This window comes from Arachis stenosperma, chromosome 10, assembly GCF_014773155.1.
Source record: "Arachis stenosperma cultivar V10309 chromosome 10, arast.V10309.gnm1.PFL2, whole genome shotgun sequence".
Lineage (NCBI taxonomy): Eukaryota > Viridiplantae > Streptophyta > Magnoliopsida > Fabales > Fabaceae > Arachis > Arachis stenosperma.
In genome coordinates, this window is record NC_080386.1 from 72,491,832 (window position 1) to 72,505,729 (window position 13,898).

At 42.6% G+C, this 13,898-nt stretch overlaps 1 protein-coding gene across 1 annotated transcript; it reads left to right on the forward strand.

The window, feature by feature from the left end:
- Positions 1 to 1,106: 1,106 nt before the first annotated feature.
- On the forward strand, positions 1,107 to 2,944 carry LOC130957222 (uncharacterized). Its single transcript, XM_057884092.1, has 3 exons — positions 1,107 to 1,262; positions 1,528 to 1,793; positions 2,002 to 2,944. Exons 1-3 carry the CDS (start codon positions 1,107 to 1,109, stop codon positions 2,942 to 2,944), a joined length of 1,365 nt encoding a protein of 454 aa, XP_057740075.1.
- The last annotated feature ends 10,954 nt before the right edge of the window (positions 2,945 to 13,898 follow it).

Consider the following 13,898-nt stretch of genomic DNA (forward strand, 5'->3'; position numbering starts at 1 on the left):
AATTTCTCTAATTTAATTTTCTGTTCATCAAACTCAAAACCCCTTTTGAAAACCTCTGATTGATAAAATAGCACATCTTCCTGCAACTCGTTGGGAGACGACCTGGGACTCATACTCCCAGTATTTTATTTCTAAAATTTGTGTCAACCCTTTTTCTAAATTGATAAGTGGATTTTCACCGGTTAAGAACTGTACTCGCAACGCTATTTCTCTCATTAATTCTTAATTTGTCAATTTCTGTTTACGTCACGCCGTCGCCGGGGAGTTGCAATAGTGTGCAAAATTTTTTGTTAGTGTAAATATTTTTAAATTTACATATTTTCATATTTTATTTTCTTTTATTCGCACGAACTCTATGTTTCTTTCATTGAATGACACGTTCGTTACCGGATCCGGGTTTAGCCGCGTTTGATCCTGAAATTGAAAGAACTATTTCACGTATTAGGCGAGCTCGATGTCGGTTAGCCTTTGAGGGTGGTGAAGTGGTTTCTACCAATTCACCAGTCTTATGTGAAGATGAATCGGAAGCGTCATTTGAGGAAGAAACAAGCTCCTCTTCTACTAATTCTATTGATTTGAGTGCAGGTAATACGGCGGAGCCTAGGAGGATTACTCTCCAGGAAACAGGAGCTCTGGACTTTACACTGCAACCGTATCAAGCGCGTCATCCAAATCTGGCTGCAAATTTTGAACTGAAGATTATGCTAATCAATCTAATGCCCAAGTTTCATGGCTTACCTGCTCAAGAGCCTGTCAAGCACCTCAGAGATTTTTAGATAGCCTGCTCAACTACGAGGCGTCATGGTGTGGATGAGACTACTATTTGGTTATACTTTTTCCCATTCTCTCTTGAGGGAAAGGCAAGGGAGTGGTTCTACACTCAACCAAAAGAAGTTGTTACTAATTGGGATCGGCTCAGAAGGGAATTCCTGGACAAGTACTTTCCAGCTAAAGTTACAAATAGACTGAGGAAAGAAATTTTCTGCATTATCCAAGGTGAATCAGAGACTCTTTACGAGTATTGGGTACGCTTCAGGAATCTCCTAGACTCATGTCCCCACCACAAGATTGACCAGTTGGTGTTGATTAGCTATTTCTGCCAAGGCATGAAGCCTCAAGATAAGACTATATTAGATGATGCAAGTAATGGCTCTCTGACTAAGTACAAGACGGCGACAGAAGCGTGGCAAGTGATCACCGATCTAGCTGAGTCTACCCAGAATGCAAGGCACAGGAACAACCATCCCAAGGCTATTGTGGAGGTTTCCTCTAGTAGTGAGACTGCTGCTCTTACACAGACTCTAAGAGAGATGACCAATATATAGAAGCAGTTACAGCTGAATCAACAGCAACCTTAGCCTCCTCCACAACAACAGTGTCAACAGTTGGTTTCTCAGAGAGTATGAGGAATATGTGCCTGCTATTCTCATTACACTGATGAATGCTCGTAACTCCAATAAGAAGAGAACACCTTGGCGGCTACCAACAACTATTACAACTGTTTGAATTAATGGTACTATCAACAAGGCAGTAGTTTTAACCAAGGTGGGAACTACAATCAAGGTTGGCAAGACAACTCCAACCAGGGATAGAGAGATAACTCCAACCAAGGCTGGAGAGACAATTCCAACCAAGGATGGAGGGACAACTACAATCAAGAAGGCAGAGACAACAGTGAAAATCAGAGGTGGAACAACAACAATAATTAGCAGAATTGGTATCAGCAGAACCCTCCTTACCAACAGCAGAACCAAGGCCAGCCTTATCGAGCACCTCACCAAACGCAAGCCTAGGTACCTCAAAACAGCCAACAGCAAGCCCTCAAATTACTTACCCCCTTTCCTCTTCCAATGATGAGATGCTTCGCTCTATTGCGCAAGGATAAAAAGACATTCAGAATACACTGAACTCTACCATAAACGGTCTTAACTCCACTCTACAAGCTCTCATCTCCCGGTTTGAACCATCATCTACCCCTAACAATCACCCTTCAAACTCTAGTACACTTTCTTCTCAACTTTTACCTAACCCCAAGGGTAAAATCAATGTCATTACTTTGAGATCCGGAACCACATTACAAGAGAGGAGTCATGAGGAGCCAAGCTCAAGGGAAGACATTCGAGTTGAAGACATTGTTGAGGTAGAGGATGCTGAAGAAGAAGAGGAGAAAGTACAAGACATGGTTGGAGAAGAAGTAGCTCAACCAAGGAATGGAGTACCAAAGGAAGATGAAGTTACAAGGGAAGCCATTCCCATTCCTTTTCCACACATTGCTAGGAAACCCAGAAAGCAGATGGAGCTAGACCCCAAGATGGTGGAGATCTTCAAAAAGGTTGAGGTAACCATTTCCCTTTTTGATGCTATTCGCCAGGAACCTAAATATGCTAAGTTTCTAAAATATTTATGCGTGAATAAAGATAAAATACATGACTTAGAAACTATTCCTCTAGGTAGCTCTATTTCTACTTTAATGGGTGCCATACCGAAAAAATATGGGGATCCGGGTCCATGCATGGTTACCTGTACTATTGAGGGTGTACAATTTTTTGATTGCATGTGTGATTTAGGTGCATGTGTGAGTATTATGCCATTATCTATATATGATGCTTTGAGGCTTCCTCCCTTAAAAAGGTCGGCAGCACGTTTTGTTTTGGCAGATAAAAGCATAATCTCAGTGGTGGGAATTGCTGAAGACGTGCTAGTGAGCATTAAGGGGTTGACATTCCCTATTGACTTCTACATCTTGGAGATGCCCCCTAATGACTCAGGAAGACCATCATCCATCCTGCTTGGAAGGCCATTTCTGAAGACTTCAAGGTTCAAATTGGATGCCTTCTCAGAAACTTACTCTTTTGAGATAGATGGCAGAGCAGTGAGCTTCAACCTGGATGAAGCTATGAAGCACCCACCGGAAGATCACTCCATTCCAGTGCGACATTATTGATGAGACCGTGGCTGAAGTCCACCAGGAAGAAGTAGAAGGGATGAACATGGAGCAAGGTGCAAGTGTGGGAAAACCCTCTGAGCTTCCTGAAGATACCTTGCCACCACCAATGGCTCCAGATGATCAGGTGTCTAGCCATGAGTAGAAAATAGAGTTGAAGCCCCTTCCACCCCACCTCAAGTATGCCTACCTTAAGGATAACCAAAAGCTCCCAGTTATCATTGCAAGGGAACTCACTTCCCAACAGAAGGAGCAGTTGCTTAGTGTGATGAAAAGACACAAGAAACCTATTGGTTGGAGCTTGGCCGATATAGTGGGCATCAGCCCTCAAGTCTATGAGCATCGTATATTTTTAGAAGAGGGAGCAAGTCCTGTTTGTCAATCTCAAAGGCGATTGAACCCCACCATTTTAGAAGTTGTTAAGAAGGAAGTGACCAAACTGCTTGTAGCCGACATCATCTATCCAATCTTGGATAGCAAATGGGTCTGCCCAGTACAGGTGGTTCCAAAGAAGTCTAGGATCACAATAGTGAAGAATGAGCATGGGGAACTCATGGCTATAAGGGTGTAGAACTCCTGGAGGGTATGCATTGATTATAGGTGTCTCAACCAAGCTACTCACAAGGATCACTACCCACTACCTTTCATCGATCAGATGCTTGATCGCCTGTCAGGTAAATCACACTACTGTTTTCTAGATGGTTACACTGGCTATTTTCAAATTCATATAGCTCCTGAAGATCAGGAGAAAACTACTTTTACATGTCCCTTTGGAATGTATACATATAAGAGAATGCCTTTTGGCTTATGTAATGCCCTAATTACATTCCAAAAATGCATGATGAGCATTTTCTTAGATCTTCTTGAGAACTATATTGAAGTTTTCATGGATGACTTTAGTGTGTATGGTTATTTGTTTAACCTTTGCTTGGATAGTTTAGCTAGAGTATTAGACAGGTGTGTTAGTTCAAACCTTGTATTGAATTTTGAAAAATGTCATTTTATGGTAAAACAAGGTATTGTTCTAAGAGAAGTTGTTTCTAATACTGATATTTCAGTTGATCCAGCAAAGGTGGATGTCATTTCTGGTTTACCTTACCCTTCCTCTGTGAGAAAAGTCCGTTCGTTTCTTGGTCATGCAGATTTCTACCGGCGCTTTATTAAGGACTTCAGTAAGGTAGCACTGCCTTTATCCTGACTGCTGTAGAAGGACGTTGAGTTTGAGCTGAGTGCAGATTGCATGGAAGCCTTCAATAAGCTAAAGATTGCCTTGACCCAAGCCCCTATTGTGAGAGGGCTGATAGAAGGATTTATACCAGTTCGGAATTCTACAAAATAATTCCGTTGTTAGTATAGTCCAAACCGATAGTCAATCCTCAAATCAAATTAAATTTGGTTTTGTCACAAGTAACAAAGCCCAAATAAGAATTAACCGGAGTATTTGGACTCTGGGTCATCTCACGAGGATTGCAATAAAGTGGTCAATTATTAGCTATGAAGGTATGTTTTGTGGTTTTTGGAATAAGAGACATGAAAAGTAAATAATAAGGAAATTCAAATAACAAAAAGGCCTTGGCAAGGGTTGGTGGTCAAAGATCTCTATCCTTATCACTAACCACAACATGAGAATTGGCAAGGATCAACCCCATTAAGTCATCCTCTAACTAATAAAGGAGAGTCAAATGAGTTATGTCAATCCAAGTCCATAAGTCCTAGGTCTCCACCAATTCAATTAGTGAGATCTAAGGTCAATGGCTCACAATCATCAATCACTTGGACATTAGCAACTCAAGAGTTCCTAAGTTACCTTTCCAAGCCAAGAGCATAGAATTCTACTCTAAAATCCTTCCAAGCATTTTGTCAAATACTTGGAAGGCATAAAAAGAAAGCATGGTAAATGAGCAAGAATAATAAAATCTACCAACTACCAATTGCAAGAAAAGTAAAATCACAACTCAAATCAACAATAAAAGAACATCAAACATTAAATTGCACTAAAAGTAAATCAAATCCAACAAGAGCATCCATGAACATAAAAGAGAAATTAACATGAAAACTAAGAGAATGAAGTAGTAGGAACAAGAGTTCATAAAAGAAATAAGAGGAAAACATGTAATTGAAACTAGATTTAAGATGAAATTAACCTAACCTACCCTAATTCTAGAGAGAAGAGGGAGCTTCTCTCTCTAGAAATTAACCTACATGATGCCAAAACTACAAACAATTGCTCCCTCCCTTTGCTTGGGCTTCAATTCTACATGAAATACACTCAGAAACAGGTTGGAATTGGGGCTGGGCTGCTCAGAAATTGCCCCCAGCATTTTGCCTTTCAGTGAGTCACGTGTGAGTATCGGCGCGTACGCGCCATGTGCCCGTGCGCGTCGATTGGCTATTTCTTCATCTGCGCGGACGCGTCATGTACGCGTGTGCGTCTCTAAGTGAAATCACTTTTGTGCGTGCGCGCCTTGTACGCATGCGCGCCCATTGATGCATTCATTCCCAATCTTTGTTTTTTCATGCATTCTCCCCTTTGTAAGCTTTTCTACTCATTTCTTCCATCCAATACTTGCCTTATGAACCTGAAATCACTCAACAAACACATCAAGGCATCGAATGGAATTAAAGTGAATCAAAATTGCCAATTTAAGTGCCTAAAAGCATGTTTTTATACTTAAGTACAATTCAAGGGAGAATTACAAAACCATGCTATTTTATTGAATAAATGTGGGAAAAAGTGGTAAAATCCCCCAAATTAAGCACACAATAAATCATGAAATCGGGGTTTATCAAATCTCCCCACACTTAAACTAAGCATGTCCTCATGATAAAATCAAGAAAGAAGCAAAGGATATCAGCATTTATTCAATGCAAACTAACTAAATGCAATCTATCTAAATGAATGCAACTACTTGGTCAAAATAAGTCAACTTCCAATAATACATATAAGTACAAAGGCTAAAGCATAACAATCAAAGCAAACCCACAATTGAATTGAATCATTGAAAGATTTTACAAACTTGCAAGAAAAGATGATCATAGGTGAAAACATGTAATTGAGCGATCAAACCCTCACCGGATGTGTATCCGCTCTATGCACTCAAGTGTATGGGGTTGATTCAATTCTCTCCTAATCATGCTTTCCAAGATTTGTTTTTCATCTAACAATCAACAATTACTTTATGCATACATACAAATATCAAGAGGTCTTTCAATAGGTTGTAATGGGGCAAGGGTTAAGGTAAGGATGCATATGGTCAAGTGGACTAGAATTTGAATCTTTGATTAACCTAAGCTTCCCACCTAACCTATATAACAACCTATACAATTCAAAGCTAACCTAACTACCCATTCTTCACTTTTTCACACACTCGTGCATTCTATTTTTGGTCGCCACACATATGCATTGACTTTTATTGAGCTTTACTTGGGGCATTTTGTCCCCTTTTTATTGCTTTTTTTTCTTTTTTTCTGTATTTTTTTCTATCATTTTTTTTTCAAACTTTGTACAAGAAATCAATGCATAAGGTTAATAAATTTAATCTATACATAAGCATGCACCCAATTCCCAAATTTTTCAACAAAAATATAAAAACATACTTTTATCTCTACCCGATGTTGCCAACTTTCCCAAAATCAAATGATAAACACTCTCACTAGCCTAAGCTAATCAAAGATCCAAACAAGGGACATTTATTGTTTTTCGCTTCAGGCTTGTAATGTGCTAAGATTAAGAACAAATGGGTTAAGCATAGGCTCAAAATTGGTTAACAATGGAAGATAAAAGGGAGGCTATTTGGGTAAGTGAGCTATTTGAACAATGGCCTCGATCATATAAATGCATGTATACACAAAGTAATGGACATAAAAAAATTAAACAAATCAAAGATTACAATCATAGGAAGAGAATAATGCACACAAGAATGAAAATAAGTGGTTATGTATGATGTAAGCACACAATTAGGCTCAAATCTCACATGCTTGTGTTTTTAGCTCAAAACATGATCCACAATTGTATAATTCAAGCAAGTTCTAAAAACAATTTTTTGTTTTCAATCAATTGGGGTGCCCTATAGATAAAATTCTTGAAAAATTTTATTATTTTGACTAAGCTTAATATATACATATGCAAAATAAGAAAATGCAACTAAAATTCCTAAAATGAAATGCAAAAATATTGGGATTAGAAACTTGTCACCCAAAAATGCCGAGTGGTCGGACGACCTCTCCACATTTAAAAATTTGCACCGTCCTCGGTGCACTCAAAGATGAGCAAGGGGTGTATGGCGACCTTCCTAGTTGTCACCTCCAGCTGGTGGGTCAACCGGTTGCTGCATGTTCTTCCTCCTGCTTCCATTGTTGCTTATGATGACTTATCCTGAAAATAGAAAACAGGAGATAATAAGACAAGTAAATGCACAAGCAAGGAAGCATGGATTGTTGGAATGAGGTAATTCACTAGAATTGAGTGGGTGAATTGGTGTGACATTAATGAGAGATAGGTGTGTGGGTTCTAAAATTGCACACGATTTAGAATACACACACACACACTAGTATTTAAAAGCCATGTCACAATTACACAAAAGAGGTATGCACTTCACTCATTCTCGTGTGCTTGAAGTACTTCAAGAGACTTGTAAGTTAAGTCAATCAAACAAGTAGTGAAGAGGCATGGAAGAATTCAAGTTTTTGTGAGATTGGATAATGCATGGACATTGATTGACGTGTAAGTAGACTTAGTGAACAAAATGGTATATGAAACTTACACAACAATTAATGACACATATTGAAGTTGTTGCAACACCTAAGTGACATAGAGGTGAAGCACATGGGTGCTATGAAACTTAGGAAAAAGAAGATAGAAGTGGAAATCCATCACATAGTAAGCATGGTCCACAAAGCTAAGAAAGCTCAAAAATATGTTACTAGGTGTTCCGAGGGTTACCTGAAACGTGTAGCTCGGTCGTCTGGCAAGACCCGAGGTAGGGGTTCCGTGACCCGAGCTTGGTGTGCTGAGCGGCTGGGGGTTGTACCTGCAATGACACTCCGATGCTTAAGTTAGCATGGGTATTAAACAGGTTTTATGTAGAATCAGAGTATGAGTTATACCTGGGTGCTCCAGTGTATTTATAATGGTGAGATGTGGCCTCCTGTGGATAGGATAAGTTAGTTATCTTATCTTATCTTTAAGTGAGGTCATCTTATCTTCAAGGGAACCACCTTTATCTTTCTGGGCTTTAGCCGCCTTTAGATTGGGCTATGTTCCTTCGTTTTGGGCCTTCTTCTTTATTTGTCCGAGGTCCGACCTCAGGCGTGGGCCTTTGGGACGAGGTCGGACCTTCTGCGAACTTCCCGAGTTTGGAGAGCTCGGTCAGGGTATGAACAGTGCCCCTGTCCGAGTTCGTCCTTTTGAGAGGTCGAGCTCGGGCATAGTCGTCTTTTCAAAATTTTGAAAATGGCCGTTTCAGCATTTATTGCTTTTTACCGTTTCTCCTCGATTTCCGTTCGGGCTCTGCGAAGGCATTATTTATTTGCCCCTTTCCTCATTTTCTTTGTTTATTCTGTTCCCTTTCCCTTTTTCTGGGTTTTTCGCCACCTCTCTTTCGAGCATCTTCCTTCTTTCTCTCTGTTCTTCTTGCATCGGAGCTCGTCGTCTTCTTCCTTTCTTCCAGGTTTGTTTCTCGTCTTTACTTTCGCTGTGCACATATGCTTTTGTTTCTTTTTCTTCTATGCTGGGGTTGCCCCGAAGAGAGGCGCCGCCATTGCTTTGGTTGTTTGTATGTGGGGGGGGGGGCTCTTTTCTCTTGGTACTTTGTTTTCGGGTTACTGCATTTTTCTTCTAAAAGAACTTTTGTTTTCTTGCTTCTGCTGAATGGGTTTTTTGCTGTCTGCCTATTATGTGATTTTTGGCTTGCTGTTGTATTCTTCTTTGTAGGCAAGATTTTTATGTCTCGAAAGGTGTTTCAAGCAATGTCGACCAAGATTCCGAGTGGTCTTGGTTGGGTAGATCCTGTTCCTCTAAGGGTCCCTTCTGTTGTAGATTCTGAGTATCTAGTTAGGTTCCGTAGGGAGTGTAGTATTTGTGAGAACAGGGAGTCTGAGCGAGATTATGAGCTAGTAGCCCCGGAGTCCGAGGAGAGAGTGTGCTTCCCGCCTTTAGAAAGTTCCGAGAAGCTATTCTTTTATGCTTACGATTGTTTTTTCTCTAAGCTGGGTGTACGACTTCCTTTTACCGACTTGGAGTCCGAGGTCCTTTGGTCTTGTAACCTTGCCCCTACGCAACTCCATCCAAATTCTTGGGCGTTTTTAAAGTTGTTTCAACTTTTGTGTCAGTTTTTGGGCGTCTCCCCTTCTGTTTCTCTTTTTTCCTATCTGTTCGTGTTGACGAAGCCGGGGTCGGGTGCTGGGAAGGTGTCTTGGGTCTCTTTTAGGGCTAACCAGGGAAAGAAGTTTTGTACCTTGTATGATGAGTCGTTTCATGATTTCAAGAACTACTATTTCAAGGTCCGGGCTGCTGGAGATGTCCGACCTTTCTTTCTAGATGAGAGTGGGGAGCCTTCTTTTCCTCTTTGTTGGCAGGAGAATGTAGTGTCGGTTAAGTATACTTTTGAGAGTCTAGATGAGGTGGAGCAGGCTTTTGTGGGTGTGGTGAGCAGTTTATGGGGTCGGGCACCTCACTTGGATACGAAGAAAATGTTGGGAGATCCAAGCCTTCTCCGTTCCGAGTTAGGTAGTTCCCGACCTCTTTGAGATCTTAGTATTTCGGCTTCGTTTTGGAGGTTTTTCTGTTGTGATAATCCCTTTCTTTTGTTTCTGCAGAGATGTCTTCTCAGGCTGATTCCATGAAGTTCCTTCGTCGGTCGAAGAAGTCTGCGGCTGCTCGGAATATCGAGGCTGAGGCTTCTGCCCGATCTTCTCCGCAGAAGACTACCGTGGGTGTTCAGACTCGGTCGAAGACCATTCCGACTCCTCAGTTCCGAGCTATAACTCAAGATCCTCCGACCTCCGGACCCGGTCACCTTTCCCCGTCTTCGACCTCGGGTCCTCCCCCCAAGAAACAGAAGACCTCTCAAGAGCTTGCCGGTTTCAATGATAAGGATTTTGACGCTCTTGGTTGGATTGAGCAGCACATTCTCCCCCAGACCTTTATTTCTACTGATGATGCGTCTATGGAGCATCACTTTCAGTATATGGCGCGGAGCTGTGTTCGGATGGCTAGTCTTCATGCCGCTATTGCTCGGGAGTTCAAGAGAGCTCCCCTTGGGGCGACCAGCTCCCGACTTGAGAAGGCACGGTCTGAGCTTGATAAGATTAGTCAACTGAAGGCTGCCAGGATTACTGAGCTGGAGGCCTCTTTGGAGGAAGAGAAAACTAGGGCCACCGCGGCTGTGGCGGCGGCGAAGACATCTGAGGAGATGGCGAGGGTGGCGACGGAGAACTATACTAAGCTGTATGCCGAGCTTGTGGAGACGAAGGAGAAGTTGCAGTCTGCTCGGGATGATTTTTACGAGCTGGAAGATAATGTGGCCAAGGGTATGGATGCTATGTTTGTGAATTTGAGGGATCAGGTCCGGGTTCTTGCTCCCGACCTGGATCTGAGCTTATTCAGTACGGAAAACATTGTTGTGGAGGGAAAGATTGTTCCTGCTCCTGTCGAGGATGAGGTTCCGGTGTCCGACCACAAGGCTCCGGTGTCCGACCCCGAGGTTCCGGTTGTGAACCCGACTTCACCTTTGGCTGAGGATAGATCTGGTGTGGAGGTTTCAAACCGGGATGACGTTGCCGTCGATGCAGTCCCGATATCTATGTTTCAGCCTGCTGTCGATGTGGAGTCCGGAAAGGGCCTCGATCCTCTGTAATCTTGTACTTCTTGGTGTTTTGCCCGACCTGTGGGCTCTTCTGTTTTTGGATGGTTTCTGTTGAACGCTTTGGACACCTTTTGTTTTATTTAGCTACTTGTAGTAACTTTATTATGTGGTGTTTTTTGTTCGCGCTTGACCTTTTGTTTCCGCTTTTGTGCTTTTTAGTCGTTTTCGGATAACAACTTTTTAGCTAGCGTTTTGACTTCTTGTTTTCGCTTTTGTGCTTTTTAGTTGTTTTCGATTAACAACTTTTTAGCTAGCGTTTTGACTTTATGTTTCCGCTTTCGTGCTTTTTAGTTGTTTTTCGGATAACAACTTTTTAGCTAGCGTTTTGAAACTTCTTTCGATTTCGTTCTTTTCGCTTGTACTTTTTAGTTGCTTTTTGTAAAGCAACTTTTTAGTAAGCGTTTTTCGAAATCCTGGTTCTTGCCGTTTTAAGGCTTCTTTCTTGGGCCGAGCTTTTTCTCGGACATCGGGTGCTCGAGTACCTCCTTTTTGTTAGGTCCGACTTTGTCGTTGGTCGGTCCTTTTGAGTTATTTCTGTAATCTCTTTTTATTTGGCTTTTTGAGCCATTTTAGAGTTACTTTATAACTCTTTGTTGGGTCCGACTTCGTCGTTTGGTCGGCCTTTTTAAGTTATTTTTGTAACCTCTTTTTTATTTGGCTTTTCAAGCCATTTCAGAGTTACTTTATAACTTCTCACATTAATTTGAACCTCGTCGCTTTATCTTTGCCGACCTTGTATGGTCTCTTGGCAAATGATTTTTGCATTTTGCCGAGCATAAATTAATGCGCCTTGGTGGGGTACTTTCTAGGATTTGCTTCATCATGAGGAAGAGAAAATAGAGAAATTTGATTAGTATTAAAAAGAAAGAATATTTACAAAGTGTTTACCCTTTAGGTCGGGTATCCTACTTAACCGGGTGTCTCATTAAAAAACCCTTGTAGGGAAAAAGAGTACACCTCGGGTTAAGTTTTTCTAGCTGTAGTACCGTCTTAGATTACAGGCGTGCCAGGTCCTGGGCAGCTCATTGCCTTCTAGGTCGGATATTTTGTAGTAGCCTGTCCCTAAGACTTCTGTTACCTTGTAGGGCCCTTTCCAATTTGCGGCTAGCTTTCCTTCTCCCGACTTTTGTGTTCCGATGTCATTTCGGATTAGAATCAGGTCGTGACTGGAGAAGCTTCGCTTTATTACCTTTTGATTGTATCTGAGGGCCGTTCGCCGTTTTAAGGCTTCTTCTCGGATTCGGGCTCTTTCTCGGACCTCGGGGAGGAGGTCGAGTTCTTCCCTTTGTGCCTGTGGGTTGCCTCTTTCGTTGTAGAAGATGACTCTGGGCGACCCTTCATCTATTTCGATAGGAATCATTGCCTCCATCCCGTAAGCTAGCCGGAATGGGGATTCTCCCGTTGTAGAGTGCGGGGTTGTCCGATATGCCCATAGTACCTGGGGGAGTTCGTCGACCCACGCCCCTTTGGCCTCTTGGAGTCTTCGCTTTAACCCGGCCAAAATGACTTTATTTGCAGCCTCTGCTTGTCCATTGGCTTGTGGGTGCTCGACCGATGTGAATTGCTGTTTGATTTTTAGTTCGGCCACCAAGTTCTGAAAACTTGTGTCCGTGAACTGTGTTCCATTGTCTGTTGTGATGGAGTAGGGGACTCCGAACCTCGTGACGATGTTTTTGTATAGGAATTTACGGCTTTTCTGAGCCGTAATAGTGGCTAAGGGTTCGGCTTCGATCCACTTTGTGAAGTAGTCGACCCCTACTATGAGGTATTTGACTTGCCCCGGTCCTTGTGGAAACGGGCCGAGTAAGTCGAGTCCCCATTTTGCGAAGGGCCATGGCGCAGTGATGCTGATAAGGTCTTCGGGCGGTGCCTTGTGAAAATTGGCGTGTTTTTGGCAGGGGGGGCATATTTTCACAAACTCTGTCGCGTCTCTTTGTAAGGTCGGCCAGTAGAACCCGGCCCTGACTACTTTCTTGGATAGTGCCCGAGCTCCGAGATGGTTCCCACACATGCCTTCGTGGACTTCTTCGAGGACGCCCTTTGTTTCTGAGGTCGGAACGCACCTAAGGAGGGGGTTTGAGAATCCTCTTCTGTATAATACGTCGTGAATTAGCGTATAATTCTAGGCGTCCTTTGTAAGCCTTTTAGCTTCTTTTCTTTCTATGGGGAGAGTTCCTGACTTCAGGTAGTTGAGTATGGGGGTCATCCATCCTTGCTGTTGGTTGGATATATTTAACGTTTCTTCCTCTCTTAGCACGGAGGGAGATTATAGGGTTTCTTGGAGAAGACTTCTGTTGTTGCCTCCGGGCTTGGTGCTAGCGAGCTTCGAGAGGGCGTCTGCCCGGGCATTTTGTTCCCGAGGTATGTGCTGGATTTGTATTTCCGGGAAGTGTCGTAATTGTGCCTGTGTTTGATCCAGGTATTTTTTCATAGTAGGGTCTTTGGCCTGGTAACTTCCATTTACTTGTGATGTGACGACCTGGGAGTCGCTGAAGATCGTGATTCTCTGGGCTCCGACCTCTTCGGCTAGCTTTAGTCCTGTTAGTAGGGCCTCGTATTCGGCTTGGTTGTTTGAAGCCTGGAACTCAAATTTTAAGGATAGCTCTATCCGTGTTCCTTGGTCGCTTTCGAGTATAACACCGGCTCCGCTTCCTGTTTTGTTTGAGGACCCGTCGACATACAGATTCCACGAGAGTGGGGTTCCCGGGGTCTCAGTATATTCTGCGATGAAGTCGGCTAGATATTGAAATTTTATGGCAGTCCGGGCTTCATAGTGGAGGTCGAACTCGGACAGTTCCACCGCCCATTGTAGGATTCGTCCTGCCATGTCTGTTTTTTGTAGGATGTGTCTCATGGGTTGGTTCGTCCGGACTTTGATGGTGTGGGCTTGAAAGTAGGGACGGAGCCTCCGAGCCGTGAATACTAGGGCGTAGGCGAATTTCTCTATTTTCTGATAGTTTAATTCGGCCCCTTGTAGTGCCTTGCTTACGAAGTATATGGGGTGTTGTCCTTGGTCATTTTCTCGTATTAATGCTGAAGCAACTGCCCGATGTCCGACCGAGAGGTATAATACGAGCTCTTCCCTTTTT

Bases quoted from the DNA above. Each gene is read 5' to 3' on its own strand.
- LOC130957222 (XM_057884092.1), top strand. From the start codon at position 1,107: ATGAAGCCTCAAGATAAGACTATATTAGATGATGCAAGTAATGGCTCT. The intron at 1,263-1,527 runs GTTTCCTCTAGT...ACTATCAACAAG, and splicing joins ATCCCAAGGCTATTGTGGAG to GCAGTAGTTTTAACCAAGGT. The intron at 1,794-2,001 runs GTACCTCAAAAC...TTCAAACTCTAG, and splicing joins CTCACCAAACGCAAGCCTAG to TACACTTTCTTCTCAACTTT.